Source organism: Hoplias malabaricus, chromosome 11 (assembly GCF_029633855.1).
Source record: "Hoplias malabaricus isolate fHopMal1 chromosome 11, fHopMal1.hap1, whole genome shotgun sequence".
NCBI lineage: Eukaryota > Metazoa > Chordata > Actinopteri > Characiformes > Erythrinidae > Hoplias > Hoplias malabaricus.
The window spans coordinates 29,519,762-29,541,150 of NC_089810.1; the positions used below are offsets into that span (position 1 = coordinate 29,519,762).

Sequence of the window (21,389 nt, forward strand, 5' to 3'; positions counted from 1 at the left end):
CGATCTAATCAAATGGTAGTTTTCTGCTTTCTTCCACGTCTCTGGTTTTCTTCTCCATTTTAAAACATTAGAGATCATTTTGGCTGAACAGCCTATTACCCTTTCCAATCAACTTTTTAATCAAAGCTCGCTGTTCTTCTGAACAATGTCTCGACCGACCCATTTTTCTCAGGCTTTCAAGGAGAAATGTATGTAGACCATGTGCTGGCTTCACCCTTAAATAAGGGACACCTGATTCACACCTGATTCCTCACAGAATGATTGACCTCACTATTCATTGAACACCACTGCTATTATTTTGAACACACCCCTTTTAATTAATAATGCAAATACACAGACTCAGGAGCATGCATATCATGAATGCTGAGTCTGTTGGTTTTCTAAGAATCTACTGCACCAACTGTTACATTGTTTGTCATGTGGTAATATACAAAAACTGGTTAGTCATATTGGACTGCTATTATTTTGAACACAACTGTAAGTGTGTATTTCCAGTCACTCGCTCTCTGTTTTCCAAAACCTGATTAAACTAATACCTAAAACATAGAGAATTAATTTGGAGTAATACTCATTTTGTGCAGATTTTCCTGTACGACTGCACGGAGGTGTCTCCCTTCTCACTGCTCTTCTTTGGAGGTGATATCTCCATCCAGAAAGACAAGGAACAGGAGACCATTTCTGTGGACGAGTGGATTGTCTTCCAGTCTCCAGCTCGCATTGCTCACCTGGTCAAGGTAAGACTGCAGTCTACAGAATCGGACAGTAAATGGCTCTTAAATGATGCAGGGGTCTAAATATTGGCCAGTCCTTAATGATGTTTCAGGGGTTAGGACTCTAAAAAGAATAGTTCTTATTTTTCTGTTGGCTGTATTTATTCTGACTGACACCCTATCCATTATGTGTTCCTGCCATGTGCCTTATGATTCTGGACCTACCACAGCCCTGATCAAGATGAAGTGGTTACAGAAGTGGGTCCAATTGATTGGTTAGCCTGGATTTAATAGAATCTCTGACCTAAAAACGCTGTCTTATAATTGAAAGAGGACTGCATTAAACAGGATTACACTGTTGTAATGCGTTCATTCTTTCATTTATCTGTCCTTTTATTGGCTGCTGTTACTTTTTTTTTCTTAAGCCCATATTAGACAGAGTATACTTCAGTTAGAGCTGAAACAGTGCCCCCTATCTGCAATTATAAGAAATAAGCTCTTTCTCTCTGTCGGACTCTGTCTTAGAAAGAAAAGAGAGCCACCACAATGATTTTTATCAGTAAATCAATGAACATTTTTAATCTTTAAAACTTTTCTGGAGTTAAAGAAACAGGCCTTGGGTTTAGAATCCTATTTTTTAATTCCTCTCCCAGCTGTGTACATGAACAGAATATCTATAATAAAACAATGTAATGTGGGGGCGACCCATTTGTTAGCAAACCTACCCTCTGAAGTGTGGGCCTGCTCAGTAAGCAGTAAGTATGTCTGCTCATTTTCTCTTCTGTTTGAAGGGGATTATCCGACATTTTTCAGAACAGTCAGAAATCAGGACATGAGGAGCTTGTAAGGACCACACAAATTCGAAAAAGGCATTTATTCCCACTGATTAGTCTTTTTGTAAAAAATAAAAATGATCTGACCTCACTAAGATTTATGTGGCTCAGTGCCTTCAAACCACTCAGTAATGTTCCAGCATTTAGTGTAAAGCTCACCTAGAAAAGTAAAAGCTGTGACCGCAGTAAAATGGACTAAAACTAGACAGCAACTCCCATCTCGGTGGAGTTTCCACATTCTCCCTGTGTCTGTGTGGGTTTCCTCCAGAGTCTCTGCTTTTCTCCCAAAGTCCAAAGACAAGGAAGTTAGGTGAATTGGCTACATCAGTCCTTGCAATTACTCGGGGTGTGTGTGTGTGTATTGATTGAATGTAAAGTGTTCTTGGCTGTCTAGAAAAGTGCCAAAAACACATTACGATAAATAAATAAAAACCTCTGAATAATAGTTACGGTTGGCTTCAGACAAACAAAATAAAAGGCCTCGTTTGTCTGCACTTCCACTGCTCCTGTATTTCTCTCCATGCTGATATTCGTATGGCATTGTTGCCTTTACTGGAGGTCAGGGCTTTATTTTATAGTCTCTTTCTTTTGAACTCTCTGTGGGCTTCTTTGAGAACCTTTCCGGAGCTGAAGGTTTGGTTTTCTGAATTCATCCTGTAACGATTCTTCCTCATTTCATTCCCATTCCCTCTGTCAGAATCTCAAAAAGGAGCTGGACGTGCTGCTGGAGGAGAAAATTAAGCAGCCGCGCCCTGTGGACTGGAGTGACCACAGCTCCAAAGACTGTGCTGTGATTTCTGCAATCATCGACCTCATCACAACACAGGAGAGCGCTGGGAGTTCTCAGTCCAGGGAGACCACCAGAAAAATTCCCCAAAACTGGGATGACTGACCTGACCTCAACAGAGCCCGACAGATAGACTTCAGTATCAGGACTGATACACAGCCAGGGTAAATCTGCATTAAAGGTGCAATGGGTGGATATATATATATATATATATATATATATATATATACACTTTTTTTTTTGGTAAACAAGTGACACAACTCGACCAATACCACAGCAGATACTTGTGCCCAAAAGCACATGCAAAAGTGCATGCAATAATGGATGCTCCCAGCTGAGCAGGGACACACCAGCTTTGATGCATGTCAATCCCCCAGAAGTAAATACTAGTCGTCTCTCATATGCGAGCTGTAGGAATGCTCCTTATTGCACCTTTAAATTTAAGATAAGAATGTGCAGACAGTGATGGTAAGTAGTATTGTACAATTTACGCACACTGGGTAAAACGGTGAGGTGTTAACTGGTCTATTTAAGCTATACTGTATGGCAAAAAATTTGGGGACACCTGCTTATCCTACATTTCTGTGATGCATACAGCCACGTTAGTGGAGCTCAACCTTATGTTCCATCTTTCCATAGAAAACTGTTCTACTTCTTCACAGTCCAGTGATACAGGGCTTTACAATGCACTGGTGCTCGGCCCTGAACATGGTGAAAAAAAGCTCATGTGCAGATGTGTGCCCAAAATGGGTTAAAGTATTAGGTGTACAAGTGGGTTTAAAGTGTTTCTATGTAACATATTGAAATTCAAAATTCAACCGTTCTCCTTTTCTTTAATTGTTTTTTTTTTTTTTTTTTACTGTTGTGTTAAAAATGACAATTGTCATTTTATTTAAAAAAACGCTACATTTATGACAATGAACATCAAAATCTTTAACAAAGCAATGCACTTTTTTCTTGATGGAACTTATAGTGAATGCAGTGACAAGTAAATTGTTTGCGCTTGTCATTTTCAAACTACTTTATTTATAAATGACAATTGTTATTTTAAATACTAAGCCAGTGGTTTCAACAGTTGCCATAATATGACAAATTAGCAGGAGAATATTTTGAATTACAGTTATACATTTTACACACAAACTATTTAAACCTTCTTTGTGCACCTATAGGTGAAGTCACTGATTGTGTGGGGTGTCTCGACGTTGACACGTTGTGTAAATCATTGTTGAAATTAGAGTTGTGTTCTAATGTTCTTATTAACAGTCAGTTATTTTGTTTTGGTTTTTGGGTTTGCATTTGTACGGATGTTTTTTGCCATGAAAATATAAAAGTTGCCTTTATGTTGCTGCATTTATACAGCACCCTCACAATAATAAACACACTCGAGGATATAAATGGTACAATGTTTTTTTTTTTTTTTTTAATAAGAGAATTACTTTTAAAAATATACTGATGCATGAGGGCTATTTACACAGCGGTGGAATACAGACAGTAAAAATGCAGCAATGTGAAGACAATACATATCTATATGCACACAAAATAGAGGTCTAATGTATAACAGTTAGCTAAGACATATTTACATGGTATTTACAGTCATTCACAGGCGTTCTCCCTGAGACCCTTTTCAACGCAGGAATGAAGAGTGTCCTGGTTTCCATGTTTTTTCATTTTAAAATCAGTTCGTTTCTGAAGCTGGATTTGAACTCATATTCACCGTGTTGTACTGAGGTAAGAGTGGAGAGGAAATTACGCCTGCTCCGGTGTCACTTTTGAGAGAAAAGAGTCGGAGATGGCAAGGCTTTAAAATCCTCCTTTTTCCAGACATGTGGATTCTTCCAGTTCTATATAAAAGAAGGAGAGAATGCAGCCCTTGATCGTTACAAACTGATGAAAGCCGTTAGGTAAGAGTCATTCTATTCCACGCTCGGCTCGTGGAGGTGCTGACAATTTATGCAAATTGCCGTTGGTTAAGGCTTTCATCGAAGCCTTTGTCTTTTAAGCTACAAACCTTACCAGAGCCCCGACTTTTCTTTTATCACACATCAAAATATCAGTTATGAGCCTCATGTACAGATCAGGATATGTATATAAAAGCAATAAAAAATGTATAAAGCTCAACCAGTGAGGAGAAGGGATACAGGCATGAGACGGATCAGCGCACTATTTTTACAGCAAAGACTATAAAAATATATTTAGCTTTTTTAATATTTTAATTTGGCTCTCAGAGGGCTCGTTATGTAACCGGCTGTGTGTCACTGATGGCAGCGAGTTGCGTGAGGATTTAAACAGCTGCACGGCTCCACTGGGCTTTACGCTCCAGGCAATTTTAAAGGCAAATGAGACACTGATCGATTTGGCCAGCGCATGTGAAGAACTACCAGACCCCACTGCCAACACCGAGTGGGCAGAGATCTCAGATCTGATAGAAATAAGTCTGTTTTCACAGAGCTACATCTATCCATCTTTCTCTAGTTTTGCACAAAGCACCTCTCGAATCCTACTCGTCCTAATTAAAGACACTTAAAGGAACAGTTGTAACTTAAAATTACAGCTTCAACATTATTGTGATGTTTCACTGATCCTTAATAGCAACGATAGAGCCTCTGTCACTGCTACTCTGGGCTCAGCACTGCAGAAACTGGACTATGTGACTTTTGGAGGATGGTAGGAAACTTTCGCTACATCCCTCACCCTTGATTTTAAGACAGTGCTGTAAAACTGAATTACAGGGGAGACCAGGAGGGAAAAAATACAAAATTACCAAGTGTCATTTATTTTTGAAATACTGTACTTAAATCAAGGGGGAGGGAAAACCAAGTTACATAGTGCAGTGCTAAGACTAGGTTTAGCAAAGAGAGAGGCTCTATTCTCTCTATTACAGGTCAGTGAAGCATAACAATTATTTTGATGCTGTACATTTAAGGTAAAATACTATCTAGGGGTCTTTTAATTTGAAATACTTAAATAGCTTCCTTTATTGGGACTTATAACCTTATTTGCTGCAGCTTTTAGGAAGGATTTGGAGCTTTTTGGACATGATGTAGTCGCATCAAACCTGGTTCCTCCTGTGCTCCTTGTCTGTTAAAGAAAGTAGGATTCTGGAGAACTGATCTGTCAGTCAATCAAAAGTTGCAGGAACAATTTTCAAAGATGATCTGTGAGCAGCTTCTGAAAATGCTAGCACGGACTGTTCCTGCAGGAACTGCATTAGTGGTTTCTTTCCAACAATGCTCTCCAGGTTCCTCACTGCCTTGAGAGCTGGGATGTGTTCCCCCTGAAGGAGCGGAGTTCAGACATTGGTCTCAACACCCTGAAGGCGGTCCATCCTCTGCATGTTCTTTTCGATGGTGGCCGGGCACGTGATTGGCTGAGCACAGTCAGACAGGAACCAGCCCCTCTCACCGTCTCTCAGACGCATCCCCTCGTACCAACCTGAAAGAGCAGAATCAAAACAGTGTTATACCTGGGCTTTTATATTTACACTTCTACACACACAGTGTTTTCCAAACAGGGCCAGATTTACAAATTCTTTTCGTAAGAAAAATAAACTTAAAGGATCTTAAAATAAATTCTAAGAAGTTCATAAGAATGTTATTAAATGCAATTCTCCCAAAAGTAAAAAATAATAATAAAAAGGAACGTATACAAATCTGGGAAAATGCTGTTCTCTGTGGTTTGCTTACGTTCAGAAGCAGCATGTCTTAAGATGGAAAGGAGAGTTTTAGGGGAAAAACAATTCATTTGACTGAAGTTTAAAAGCACTTAAAGAATACAAATTGTTTGTACAATTTTTAAAAGAAATATATACACCAAAAAATGTCTTAGGAAAATTTTTGAAAATGATTATTAAAAATATTTAAATATTCCTTTCGAAAGACAGGTTTGTGAATCTGACCTGAGGTTGTTGGGATGCTCTGCTGCATCAATAGTCACAACCCTTCAGTACAAATAATGCTAGTCAGAGTCAGGCTACTTTTTCAAGGCTACTTTTTTATGACGTTTAATGAAAATCAGAAAAGGACTGTCTCCTACTTCTGCTTTAAAATTCAGATAACACTGAACTCTGATCTGGAAGAAAGGGAAATCAACACTGAACTTCCCAGTTACAGTCACAAAATCTAGTCACTATCCATTTATCACCAAAATACACATGTTCCTTCGTGAGAGACAGGCACTATTCAAAAATAGCTTGACTCTTACTGTTTCTTCTAGAATGTGGTACAAATGTATAAGAGAAAAGCAGCTGCTATGAAGATATCATAACGCCAAGAGATTCTATTCTATTCTCTGTTTCTCCTTTTTGTAAGAAATGCTTATAAAAGGACCTTTTCACTGCAGAGCATTCTGGAAAAGAGAGGGGGGTGGAATGAAACCCAGAGGATTCTGCTTTCAAGTGTCTGCTGTATATTTAATGTGTATTTAAGGATTCAGTGGGCTTTTGAAGGCTTATTCTGGGCACTGTGCCCTTTCAACTTGAAAGCTGGCCAACCAGTGTCAATCACAGGGGACCGGTGTCTGACCATCAGTCCGAAGGCATAAAAAAAAGACCTTTGGGCCAGACACTTGCATCAGAAAACAACTAGTGATATTTATAGAATCATTTATTTAACAGCAGAAAAATCAATTCACTCTTAAGTCTCTGGGTTTGTCTCAGAGAAGCTCGGGTAGAAAGCACTGAACTGAGTGGAGGGGTCTGTTGAGCTCTGCACTGATCGAAGTGCCATGGTTGATGAGGAGGAAATGCCCTGAAGGAAAAGTGCCATAGTTAATAGTGGATTAGCTGCTGGATGGAGGGAATAAAATGGCGGATGGAAAAAAATGTAAGAGGCTCAGACAGACAGAATAGAAGGGTAGAGATTAGGGTTGTAAACCTCAACCTAAATCTCTGGAATTTATTTCATTTGATTCAGATTCCTTAGTGCGATTTAGCTTTTAACGGAATGGTGTGATTATTTTGGGACAATTCAGAATCAGTTTAAAATAAGGACCCAGTGTCACTGATGCAAAGCACTGAATAGTGCCCTCAGACGTGTGACTGTATGAGTTTGTACACAAGTTCCACAACTGATAATACACCTAATACACACTAGCTGGGTTTGAGCCGATATTAAATTGGTACAGATTCTGATATTGACATCATTCACTCATCAGATAATAGATGATCCTATTACCAATCCATATTCCAGTCTGCAGCATGTGCTGGACTATGAACACACTATAACATAGTAATGAGACACTGAGCAAGACTCTATCCCACATCTTAAAATACACCTTAAACCAAACCACATTAAAATGAACTTAACTTTAGCTGTTGTAATGTGTGTAAAACCAGTGGTTTAATCAGTTGTTTGCAATTTCCTTTTGTTTACAAATCAGAACATGGATCAAAATTACGTGCTTATGGAAACCGAACTGGTTCCACGTTGGTTGAAAATGTTTATGCACCCCAACTCTGTCTTGTAAGTGATGGTGTTGCTGCTAGATAGTGTGTATTTTGCAGAGTAATACCAGAAGGGCTCTGGTCAGTCGTGCAATATTGGCACTCCTGGAACATCTCTCAGCCAATCACAATGCAGTGTCAGGAACTGTGGTATAATTAAACTCATTGTGCATTGTGTGTATATATTTTTCTCATCTGTAAGTAGTGTGTTGTGTGTACTATTTCAGCCAGGTTATGTCCCCCTTAAACACAAAACAAACTGCCCATCACTAACACAAACATCTAAAAAACAAACAAACAAACAAAAAAAAAAACCAGTACATTAATTTGGATTAAAACAAAACTTTTCTGTTAAAATATATTCCTTTTAAAATATATGTAGTCCCTAAAAATATATTTAACTGGTTAAGTGAAACAATGATTATTATTCTGTAATCGATGTGTTAAATTTAAACGCTATCCACAACTATTTTGTGCTCCTAATAAATAGTAATTAAAAAAAGAAATATTTGGTATGAGAGGTAGGATAGAGGGATAAATAAAAAGTGAAAGTGTCTAACACTTCACCCAAAGATACTGCATCTACTAATGAAGCTAATGAGGAGTGTTAGTGCTGGACATTAGCATAAGGGGTTTTTTCATTATTCCCGGCATTATATTTTTTTTATTCAGCTATTGCACAACACTTAATTTTCATAATAATAACAACATTGAAAACATTTAGCATTTGGGTGAAGCATTAACATTTTCTTTCAAGAGGAAAAGGAATAAATCATTGGAGAATACTGACCATCGTCCACTGTCTGAGAGACCAACACAACATCAGCCACCTGCAGCGAGAGCTCGTCTGGCTGCTTGGCTGTGTACGTACGGATCACCTCCACCTGCATGACGTCTGACACACACACACACACACGGAAAAACAAAAAGAGCAGAGCACTGTTAAACTTTAAATGGGGTGAAATGAATACCAAGAATTGTCTTATTACAATGGCACCTGAGTGATGGAGCAAGGGCCACAAAAGAGCTACTGTAGTACACCAAGCTGAAACGTTAAAGCTCTGATAGAACGTTGTTTGAACACACCGTACATCGTAGCTGCTAAGTATGGGGCTGCATGTGTAAGCCGACCAGTCACTTCCTCATGCATCAGCAAGTTTTGGGTTCCCATGACCCGGGAGCCAGCTGACTGGACCACTTTTGCTAGGCACTAACCACACTCTGACTCAACTTTTCAACTGACTGATCACCTCCTGCCTAACATGTCCCATCCCTCCACAGATGCCTTTGTAATAATGAGGGGTAATATTCACTTCACCAGTCATGTATATAGCCATACGTCCTATGCCTAGGAGCTCAGGAAAATATGGAGTCTGTAATTAACTTTACACAGTGTAATTTCACCTATGGACTGATACAGTGAGATAGCAAATCCAACAATGACCAGAAGAGGGTGCTGTTTCTCTAAGAGTTTTATATTTTGTCAACTTCCTCCATTGACATTGAATGAATTTTACCTTTTAGAATTTCAGAGCAATGGGTGTAAAAATAAATAAGAATAATAAGGAATTCTACCTGTTTACACTTTACAGTAGGTTAGAATCATTTTACAACAAGACTCACTGGTTCTGTCAGAAGCTTTCGTCTCATTGTTACTTTGTCCCAGTGCACTGATCCAGCGGGCACGCTCATTGCTAGAGAGAGAGAGAGAGAGAGAGAGTCATTAAGTAAAGGTTATTCATAGGTTCATAGGAGCAGACTGTAGGACCTTTAGAGGACCACCACAGAGCAGGTATGATACGGGTTATGGATCATTCTCAGCGCTGCAGTGACACTGATGTGATGGTGGTGTGTTAGTGTGTGATGTGCTGGTCAGAGTGGATCAGACACAGCAGCTGCTGCTCGAGTTATAAAAGCCTTCTGTGCCACTGCTGGACTTAAAAGATGTGTGTGGATAGAGGGAGGTCATCTTGTCACGGCTGATGGATGTGAAATATATGTAAGTTGACAAGATTTGTTGTTGCTCTTTTAAAAAATATACTCTCTAACCACATAGTGACCAGGCTAATGTGCACAGAGGACAAAAAACGTTTTAACTGGACTGTTTCCCTGCATTTACACAACAGAAAAGACTTGAGGCAACACAGAGCACCAATCAAAGACACTCCCTCATATTTGACCAACACACACTGTTCCTCTCAAGCCTCTCTGTTCCTGTGTGAGTGTGTGTGTGTGTTGTGCAGGCTAAGAGTGGCAGGTAGAGTTACAGAGTGTAATCAGAGCCCAGACAGAGAAAAAGAAAAACCTGCACTCAATTCTGCTTTTGTCTCTGTCCTGCTTCACTGAGAACACCCTGTTATTTTCTCTCATTCTCTCCCTATCTCTCACACACTCATGGGGGGGGGGGGGGAGAGAGAGAGATATCATGGATGTCACACAAAGACCCCATTTCCTAGTCCTAATGGAGGATTTGAAAGCATCATTACAGACACACAACATTCATATTTCCAAGACCATATTCATATTAAAGAGAGCTGATGGTCAGGGACTAATAGAATCACGGAGATAAAACCCTGACCACTGCTATCAGCACAATAGAGGCAGAGGGTCTTGCTGGATAGAGGGATTTGTTTGTCTGAGTAAATAATACTCAGCTGGTCAGTTAATAATCAAGCTGTTTCTCAGGTGACTCCGGAGCCTCCACCACACCACACCACCACAGCCAGACACACTGTAGTGCCATCGTATTTGGAGCCAAACTAATATAATGAAGGATATTATGATATTATCAGGGAGTTTTCTGGGAAGACTTCACAATGCATGTTTGGAACACTTGAGTGAGGATTTGATGACATTCCCCAAACACTTGAGAACTCATGTTAAATGATTATCAAAATCGACATTCAGAACTTCTACTCTATGTAATTTTATCTATATCAATTATTTAGGTTCTTCTTTAATTCTGTTTATCTATCAATATTTGTATTCTGTTAATATGCCCCCCCCCACTTTATGTTCATGTACTGTCCGTTAAAAACCACAATATGGAGCACGTAGTCATGTGATTGGACCCCATCCAATCAGCAACATGGAAAAGAAGAACGTAATGTCAGAGGCCGGTCTAACAACTCAAGCAGCGTGTACCAAATTTATATATATTCATCAACCAAAGTCAATCCCACCAGTCTGTTTCGACACTTGAACACATCAGCAAATATGCGCAGTGCATGGGTGATAAATAAAGATAAAAAGAAAGAAGAAAGACAGAAAAACTCCCAGCATGTTTACAGTACAAGTGCAACTATAAAGGCATTAAATAAAAGCTAATATCGCCTGGCACTATTGTATGATTAGTTCTGGACTTCCTTTACTCCAGAGAACAATCTGACTTTTCCTTACGGTTTGTATTATTTTGCATTAAAAACATTCTGAAACGGCTAAAGGAGGTAAGTAGTCTCAGACACTGGACCGTCTGCGGCCTGAAATCATGCGACAGGACAGGCAGGATGTGACTCAATCACCCTTAAATGCAGCGGATCGTTTGCTTTTCATCTGGTCACGGTCACAGTCCTCTATTCTTGTGCTGCTCCACACACACCAATGTTTTTGTCATTTTGTTTTTTTCCACAGAGCTGAACTGCATTAGTGTAGTGCACGCACAGAGAGAGAGAGATGCTCAGATGCAGCCTGAATGCAGAAGCCGACAGAAGTGACTCAGTCCTTACTCATTTTTTCAGATTTTCTGTGTGTGTGTGTGTGTGTGTGTGTGTGTGTAAGAGAGAGAGAGAGAGAGAGAGATCTGAACAGTTTCAAAGCTGGGGACAACTGCACAGCCCTTACACAGGAAAGCAATTAACATTCATGAGCTGCTTGTGAGTCATCTATTCACTAATTGCTGCTTAATAAGATGCAAATGAGTCTATTTATAGAGCATGGAAGTAGGGGGTCCGAACTCTGGCTTTTACTGCACTGCCAGGGACCAGAGTGACTCTGTGGTCAGTGTCTAGTTCTCTGTTGATGGCCACAGTTTTCAGAATGCAGATTTAGTCCAATTCCTAAGCTAGACTTTGCAGGAATAGCTGCTCAGTACAGTAGGGCTCCCCTTTAGTTTTTAATGTATCTTAAGCCTGACACTTACGCTGGTAGATCTTTTATTTGTTCAGAATTCAAGTCAAAGTGAAATTTATTGTCATTTAAACACACAGCAGTGCACAGCTAAACCAGATTACGGTTCTCCAAACTCCAATGTGCTAGGCAAAATAAACCAATAGTAAGACATAATTTAAATAGACATACTCACAATCGACTACAGACAAAAAGTGACCACTGTTTTACAGGCACAAAATCTATGTCTGAGTCTAAGACAAGGCTACTCTGCAAATGCTCAGTGCCACTCTGGACCATGTGCACGGGTTTGAACAGTAAAAAAAACAAAAAAAAAAAACGAATGTGTTCAAGTTAGCGTGGGAAGAGCAGCTGGACCAGGCACGTACACACACACACACACACACAAGGTATCAGCGTTCTCAGGCTTTGGTTAAACACCAGCTAATATACAACAAAACAGACCACACTAATACACAACAGGATTAATAGAAGATTGAAAAAAAAAAAAGAAAAAACGAAAGAAAAAGTGCAAGAGAGAAAATAATGAAAATGAAAGGGACAAGATGGAGGGAAGGACAAAGAGAAAAAGAAGAAAAAAGATAGAGAGACAAGTGAGTGACAGAAAAATACAAAGAATGAAAAGGATGTGTGTGTGTGTGTGAGAGAGAGAGAGAGAGAGAGAGAGAGAGAGAGAGTTTAGTTATAGGTGTGTCTTTTATTTCAGTGAACATTATCTGTCAGATGCAGCTTTATTCAGGTCACAAATAAGCCAAGTGTTTTCCACTGCAAAACACACACAGAGCTAGTTCAGATACACCATCCTCCACTTTAGCTCAGGGGCCGAAATCTGACAGGAACAAGAGTTACAGGGCTGCTCAGCAATAGGAAAGAGTGTGTGTGTGTGTGTGTGTGTGTGTGTGTGTGTGTGTGTGTGTATATGAGTGAGTGTGAGAGAGAGAGAGATTAATAGGAGAGGCATCTACTTTAAAAGACTATTAAACATTTATTCCTGAGATAGCTATAGACTTGTTAATAAAACAAGTCTAACAAAATATCAAATATGACAATGTGCTGTCCTCCCAGGAGAATGACCATGAACTGTTTCATTAACATATAAATTAAATATTCTGAATAAAATATGCTCAGAAATTGACCATGAAAAATAGCTATAGTGAAAAATCAGGGTGGGTATCAGAAGACGATCCTGAATGGAATATGACCCAATGATGTTTTAAAAAGTCCTGAAAAATCACTCCCTCATTGTGTGTTCCTTCCAGTTTCAGAGCAGTTTGAGTATGACGTCCTACTTTTTGATGCTCTCAAGTGACGTCCCACAACTGAAAGCGGAAGGTTTTAATGTTTAATAGAACAAGGGGTAGACATTGGCTGATACTCAAGGTTTTAATGTGTGTGTTGGTATCAGAACAAAGGGACATTGTGTTATCTGTGTAGTCTCAGGTGTGTCACTGCTGGATAAAAGCTGGTGTGAAATTCCTTCATTGTGTCCTCTCAGAGTGTGCCCTGTCCTCCTCAGGAGAGCTGAGCATTAGAGGCTTTGCTGTGAAGCTCCTCACAGAAGAGTGTTAATGGAGGAAGCACATTAATTGGCCCTCATTTCCCCCCACCCTCTGACAAAGCTCCAGGGGATGTGAGAGTGTGAGAGATGTGTGTGGGTGGATGGCACTGTGTGTTCTTATGTGTGTGTGCATATGTGTAAAGCCTTATTTAGAGGATATTCGTTTTTTACCTGTGGACTTGGGGTAAAGTAATAATTACAGGAGTATCTCAGTGGTTTTAATTTTGTCTAAATAGACAACTTCATTAATTTCTCCCATTTCAGGAAAGTAAAATTAAACACGTTATATTTCAGGAAAACAAGTATTTTTGCGGGCTTTGTCAAGAATAGAGGAGATGGAAGAGGCATTTTGTGATGAAACAGAATTTCAAAACAAGGCTAAACTCAGCTGGTGAACAACGCACCACACTCAGTTCCACAAGGACTGGAAGATGAGGTCATTGAGGGATGGATTTTTGGTGGGAGGGCTGTTTTTAGAACAGTTGTGACAGTCTAAAACTTAAGTATCTCTGCTGTGTCTGATCCACACGGTGTGATGGCAACGAGTCAATCTAGTAGCCACAGCCAAATCTGTTATCTTCACCAAAATAACCCCACATAAAACTAACACATCTGAATAGGGCTTAAGTGTGTATTGCAATAGGATACAGTGTGGGGTGAAAATTCAGTCACATTGATTCTGAACAAAACTGACATCAAAATTGTTAACAGATATCAAAATGTCTCACAAATGGTGGCCCCAGTGTGTCTGCTTTCAGCTCCAGAAAATGTGCTGTGTGATTTCTTGGAAAGCCCCTGGGTTTCTGAGCATGTGTAGCCCCCCTAGATGTGATGTCACTAGCATTTTCTTTTTTTCTAATTAGAGAATAATGTGAAACGTAGTGAATTGTTGCGACAGATTCTTGGCTGCAGACTATTGTCAACCAATTCTGTTCCTATAATCCTCCTGCCTAAATCTTACTAATAATTCTACCCACTGCATTTAAACATGATATGGTGGAGGCTATTTTAGTAAGCGAGAAAGAATTATCATGTTAATCTGGCTACATGCACAATATCAAACAATTCATAACAGAAACTGTCTGCCATTTCAAAACCCATCAACAATACTTGGCTTTTTTACCCTGAAACCTGAGGTACAGAGCTCAGTTACTGAACTGGATTTCCCAGCGTGTGCAACCTGAACCATGCTCACTGATACTTATCAGATCAAAATGTATGAAAGCTCAGATGATCAGTACATTCGCAACAAAGCACATATTTAGGCTCTTATTGCTCAACTGCAGGAAAACCTTGTTAGCCTTTTCTATTAATACATTTTCAACATAATTGCTCTTTATATGAAACAACAGAAGTTGTCCAAGACTAATTTATCTATGTTTATCTACTTTACAGTTTTGGACCAGTGTAAATTTTGGCAGCAGATTTAGATTTAGTCTTATTTTAGTAATTTAATTATTGTTTTTAATTATATTATAATTAAAAATATATAACTATATATTTAATTAGTTTTACTATATATATATATATATATATATTTTTTTTTTTTTATAAAGTTTCTACTATTTTACTGTTACTATTTATTATTTTAGAGGCATTATTATATTTAATTTTATTATATAAAATCTTCATAAATGCAAGCTTAAAATATATAAAAAACAAACAAACAAAAAAACAGCTTAACATCCAATCCACAATTATGAAAGGAATATGGTCAAAGTGGGTGGCGCAGTGGCTCGGCAGGTAGTGTCGCAGTCACACAGCTCCCAGGACCTGGAGGTTGTGGGTTCGATTCCCGCTCAGACAGTCCGCGTGGGTTTCCTCCGGGTTGGTAAGTGGATTGGTGACTCAAAAGTGTCCGTGTGTGTGTGTGTGTGTGTGTTGCCCTGTGAAGGACTGGCACCCCCTCCAGGGTGTATTCCCGCTTTGCGCCCAATGATTCCAGGTAGGCTCTGGACCCACCGCGACCCTGAACTGGATAAGCGGCTACAGATAATGAATGAATATGGTCAAAGTCAGCTGAAAACTGAGACTTGGTGGATTCTAAGACTCTCACCTCTATGACTCATTGACCAACTGTTGATACCAGGGACTCCTAGACGCTCGTTACCCTATTTGACCAAGAAACCCGATTTGGACTACGCATGCGCAACAAAGGTATGTCATGTGCAGCTTGCGCTGACCTTTCATGCATATAGCTCATAGCAGCAAAGAAGTGCTTTACCTTTAACAATGAGTAATTTTAAACACACGAGGAGTTAGCTCACTGTCCTTCACAGTTTAAAACAACTGAGGTACCTGCAAAATGTGTTTATTTACAGCTGATGATATCCATGTTGGGGTAGTTCTGTTTAAACAAAACATGACGAATAAAGATGTGGGACACACATGGCGTTCACCCAAAAAGGGTCATGTCTCTTTACAATTATACTCGAAGAAGAAATTAGTAAAACATTGGAGCTATCAGTAAAATGTACACCAGCATTGTGTTCTGCGCAGTCCAATCAGGCAGCGGCACAGGAAAACCGCTAGTGTCTTTGCTGCACATGCACAGTCCAAATCAGGGAACGACAGACTCCAGTATACAGCCTAGGCACTCTTGTTGCCCTGACAACAGTAAACAGACCGAGCACTTTCTAGTTTATATTACCTTACTATTTTTTTTTTTCCATCAGAAATTTAATCAGTAATTAAGGGTCATTTCCAGATTTTCATCACAGTTTTGTCATAGTTCCTCGATTAATTTTTTTTGTAAACATAGCTGAGCACTTGGTGAGGGGGTTAATTTCAGGAACCCGCACAGATAAAACCCACAGCTGCACAAGTGCTTATAAAAGTGTGCAGCATTTGCATACAACTTATGCACATTCATTCATTGTCTGAAACTGCTTATCCAGTTCAGGGTCTGAGCCTATCCGGAGTCACTGGGCGCAAGGTGGTAAAACCCTCTGGAAGCGGCGCCAGTCCTTCATAGGGCGACACAAACTCACATATTCACTCACACCTATGGACACTTTTGGGCCGCCGATCCACCTACCAATGTGTGTTTTTGGACTGAGGGAGGCAATTGGAGCACCCGGTGGAAACCCACACGGACACAGGGAGAACACACCACACTCCTCACAGACAGTCACCTGGAGCAAGACTCGAACCCACAACCTTCAGGTCCCTGGAGCTGTGTGATTGTGACACTACCTTCTGCGCCACCGTGCCGCCCACCTATACACATTCTCCGATATATTTTAAATAATCCAGCACAGTGCTCTGAGCTTTCCAGGTTGTGCTTTCTTTGGAATGTATTACATATCTGTTTTTCTTTATTAATAACAATTAATCAATATAAATATTTCTTATCAATATTTTTGATCCATGGCAGTGGAACTCTGATATGGAGCATTGACTGTACCATAGTATGAGGAAGCACAGCTCTGTTTACTCTCTCCCAAACAGAATCTGCAAACTCTCATGCACAGACACATTCCATATTATCATGCCCATATTAAAAGAGAATTTAACCGTAGTTAAGAAGTACAGAGGAATTCTGCTGTCTGATGCAAGGTTAATATGCACAGATTCCTGGAGATTAGCGTGTTACCTCTCTCCTCAGATTTGTGTCAAAACAAGTGAAGCAAAATAGTAGGAAGCAAAATATAAAACTTACTTAAAAACAGAAAGTAAAAAGTGCATTTTTAACTAGACATCTGTTCCCAAATATTTAGTCTGCAATGCAATGAAACAATGTCTCAGGTTTCTTCCAAAATCTGCAATGCCTGGTGGAGCATACCCTGTATTTGTGTGTGTGTCTGTGTGGGGGTGGGTCTTTGCCTCATACAAAAAGTGGGTTAAAGGGGTTGTGTGTTAGTGTGTTTTGATCAGACACAGCAGTGCGGATGGAGTTTTAAAAACACTGTGACCACTCAGACTAATTCTTTAGTCAGGGTCTCTAGATGCTGCCCACAGGACATTTTTTCCATCAGGACTCATTCCAGCTGTGACACTGAGATGCTTAACAACTCTAGCAGCACTGCTGTATCTGATCCATGTGTACCAGCACAACACACACTAACACACCACCACCATGTCAGTGTCACTGCAGCGATCAGAAAGACCAACCAGCCATAAAATACCTCCTGTAGGGGTCCTGAGCATTGAAAAACAGGGTGAGGAGACGGATAAAAAAATATGCAGAGAAAAATCTTGTTTGTATATGGGCAGTGGCTAAAATAGCCAATAAACTTAGAAATAAGTAGGAGGCTTTAAGGCATTAAGCCTCATCTGTGTGTGTGTGTGTGTGTGTGTGTGTGTGTGTGTGCGTGCGTGCATATATATATATATATATATATATATATATATATATATATATATATATATATATGCACGCACACGCACACACATCTTCAATGTAAGTAAACTAGTAAACTGAAAATATAAAAGCAGGTTTTTACTCAGAAACTGCTAAGCAATCGATATGTAAATGATTATTAAAGAGATAATATTTATTTGAGCTTAAGAAACTTTAAACAACTTAAGACCTTATTTTGGAGGTGGTACTTACCGGAGCTCCGCCCCCAGGACCATAGGAACTTTATCTCCAGTGCAGTTGCTGAGGAATTGAAGGCGGAACAGGTAGTTGGCTCCACCCTGCCGTGATGTCAGCATGCCAGAAGTTGTCCTGGTGGGAGACAGATTCACGTCCTCTGGCTGACATGGACCCACCCAAATCTGATCCCTCAGAGCATAGTCTATCACTGTATAACTCTCCTCACTGAGAGAGAGAGAGAGAGAGAGAGAGAGAGAGAGAGAGAGAGATAAACATATCTACAGAGAAAATCCTGAAACCCCAGCCAAACATATTACATTTGAAAAATCTAATATTTTTCTGAGTTTCTTTGCAACCTGCCTGCTGCAACCTAAAATTGCAACAGGCGGAAGCAATTGGGGTTTAAGGTAAGACAGATCTAATACTGTCACACATCATTATATGCTTTTTAGAAGATCATGCCACTCTGGAATAAATCCACCTATTTGTTCTATGCCAACTAAAGGTCATTCACAAAAACAGACAAGTGAAAAAATCCTTTTGTTTATACACCAGGGTGTGAACTGATTTCAGCTGTCAAGAAGACAGTTTATCAGTGTGTGTGTGTTTGTGTGTGCTGCCTGTGTGGACATGTGAGAGAAAGCACGTGCATACACATGCTTCTTAACCTGAGCATATGAGTGTCAAGGCAAGACATATACACAAGCACATTTAGAAACACACCCGCAGCATGTAAACTTCCCTCTGGGTGCAGAGTTAAACCCCGAAATTTACCAAGCACAAGCCTAGACAACATTTTTGAGCAGGAATTTCAGTTCATTCACACACACTCTCTCTCTCTCTCTCTCTATGACCCAGATACAGACACACCACACGCTGAAGATCTCCATGATCCACACCATTTGGAAAGTTGTGGGCATCCAGAAGAGATTTAAAGCAGAGATATGGTTTAAAAAATAATTAATAAATAAATAATATAATATAAAATATAATAAAATAAATGTATAATGAATTATGTCATCATCATCTTCTTTTCTGCTTTTCCATTTCAGGGTCATGGTGATAAATTATGGGAATATTAGAAATAATGAAATACAAAATAATCCAAAATTTAAGTCAAATGTATAGTGTTTGTCTGTGACTGAAAATATACTCAGTCACCCCAGACATGTTTATACTTATAACCAGCAATTACATCTGTCACAATTATTACGCAACTATGATTTTATGAACGATTTATTTGAGCTGACTGAAAATGTCTAATGTTGGAATTATGTGCCAGTTTTTGCTTCCACAAGCCTATGAGTTTTTTTTTTCTCCAATTGCAAAAAGGGAAATGTATTTAATCAGACACATCAAAGGTTATAGAAAAACAACAATGCTCTTTTTTCCTCCAATTACCAGTTTTTTATTTTTGAGAAATTTTGAATGCAATTATCAGTGACAAAACAGCATAATTTAACTGAGTTGTTTATTTGTAGACAGTAGACATAATTACATGGCTTCCGACAGTGTACGGACTGCAGCCTTTCTTTGTTATTCAATATATACGATGGCAGGCAAAAGATTGGGCACCTTCATCAAAATTAACATTAATGTGAACAGTTAAGCAAATTGAAGATGAAATTATCTCCAAAAGGCAAAAAGTTAAGGACATTGAAAAGGAAAGGCATGGACAAGGAAAGACAGTCTGGAAACCCTAGGAAATTTGAGTGCTCATGACCAACTTTGACCAAGGTCACGGACTTTAATGAGCCTGTTAGGGTTATGGCTGTTTCACAGTCATCGTTAGAAAAGGCCAGGTGATGCAAATTTTAAAGCTTTACAAATACTCAGACTCCTCTAACCTTGTCCCAAAAACAGCAGCCATGGGTTCTTCCAAGCAACTGCCTAGCACTCTAAAAATGAAAATTGCTGAGGCCCACAAAGCAGGGAAAGGCTATAAGAAGATAGCAAAGCGTTTTCAGGTTGCCATTTCCTCAGTTCAAAATGTAATTAAGAAATGGCTGTTAACAGGAACAGTGGAGGTCAAGATAAGGTCTGGAAGACCAAAAAAATTTCAGAGAGAGTTGCTCGAAGGATTGCTAGAAAGACAAATTAGAACCCCTGCTTGAGTGCAAAAGACCTTTGGGAAGATTTTGTAGACCCTGGTGTTGTGGTACATTGTTCTACTCTTCAGCGACAACTGCACAAATATGGCGTTCATGCAAGATTCATCAGAAGAAAACCTCTCCTGTGTCCTCACCACAAAATTCAACGTCAGAAGTTTGCAAAAGAACATCTAAACAAGCCTGATACATTTTGGAAACAAGTCCTGGGGTTAAAATAGAAATCTTTGGCTGCAATGAGAAAAGGTGTGTTTAGAGAAAAAGGGGGCAGAATATCATGAAAAGAACACCTCTCCAACCATTAAGCAAGCATGGGGTCAATCATGCTTTGGGGTTGTGCTGCAGCCAATGGTGCAGGGAACATTTCACGGGTAGAAGAATGGATTAAATTAAATTCCAGGAAATTCTGGAAGCATACATAACGTAATCTGTAAAAAAGCTAAAGTTGAAAAGAGGATGGTTTCTACAAATGGATAATGATCCTAAACACACTTCAAAATCCACAGTAGACTACTATTTTGTAAATGTAAAAGATGAAAATAAAAATTTGTTTTTGCTTAAAATACAAAGGGAATGTGTTTTCTTTAATTTTATGCCTTTGGCGATAATTTCATCTTCAACTTGCATAGCTGTTTACAGTAACATACATGTTGACTTGGGGTGCCCAAACTTTTGCATGCCACTGTATATAGTATGTAACAAAAAACAGCTGCAATAGTCACCTTTAAGGTTGAATTAGGTCTGTATTGAAGTAAACAGTTTCTGAGTATTTCTGAGGAGGGGAAAAACAGCCTAATTTGATTTTTCATTGAACTTTCACTTTATACTCATTAAAAGACCAGCTGAAGCGAGTGTACATCTGGCTCATTATTCTGTCTTGTGCTGTCGTGTTTCTCTGGTTGGGGTTGTGTACTGTATTACAAAGGCAATAACTCAGCTCCTGAACGGGAGTCAACAACTCAGACAGCAATCTGATGTTCCAACAGCTCTAATGACTTCCTCCTCAACAGCCAAGAGATGTTCCAGCTCTGGGGATAAACACATGGATACACACATACTCAGGGCCTGGAATGAGAGGCATGTTGGGTGTGTGTGTGCTTGATAATAGTGGGAACACCTCCTCCTCCACCCTTATGATGATCCGATGTCATCACACAGCAGCTCACACACAAGCACAGTGTTGGATTACAGCAGAATATCCACAGGGAATTACATTCAACAAGCCCTTACAGTCCAGGAATTGGAATACATTGCGTGGGAAAAAACACTATCCCTGAGAAGAGAAGAG

At 39.5% G+C, this 21,389-nt stretch overlaps 2 protein-coding genes across 2 annotated transcripts in view; one reads left to right on the forward strand and one right to left on the reverse strand.

Moving 5' to 3' along the window:
* Nucleotides 1-3,683, forward strand: part of dhx36 (DEAH (Asp-Glu-Ala-His) box polypeptide 36) — a 72,930-nt gene extending 69,247 nt beyond the window's left edge. Inside the window, exons 25-26 of the mRNA XM_066685790.1 lie at nucleotides 582-734; nucleotides 2,241-3,683. Coding sequence (XP_066541887.1) covers nucleotides 582-734; nucleotides 2,241-2,435 — 348 coding nt within the window. The 3' untranslated portion in view covers nucleotides 2,436-3,683. The remainder of the gene's footprint in view (nucleotides 1-581; nucleotides 735-2,240) is intronic.
* LOC136710137 (rho guanine nucleotide exchange factor 26-like) overlaps nucleotides 3,661-21,389 on the reverse strand; it is a 59,878-nt gene continuing 42,149 nt past the window's right edge. The window contains exons 13-16 of the mRNA XM_066685791.1: nucleotides 18,009-18,218; nucleotides 9,394-9,464; nucleotides 8,561-8,665; nucleotides 3,661-5,762 (exon numbers count right to left, since the gene is read on the reverse strand). Coding sequence (XP_066541888.1) covers nucleotides 5,620-5,762; nucleotides 8,561-8,665; nucleotides 9,394-9,464; nucleotides 18,009-18,218 — 529 coding nt within the window. The 3' untranslated portion in view covers nucleotides 3,661-5,619. The remainder of the gene's footprint in view (nucleotides 5,763-8,560; nucleotides 8,666-9,393; nucleotides 9,465-18,008; nucleotides 18,219-21,389) is intronic.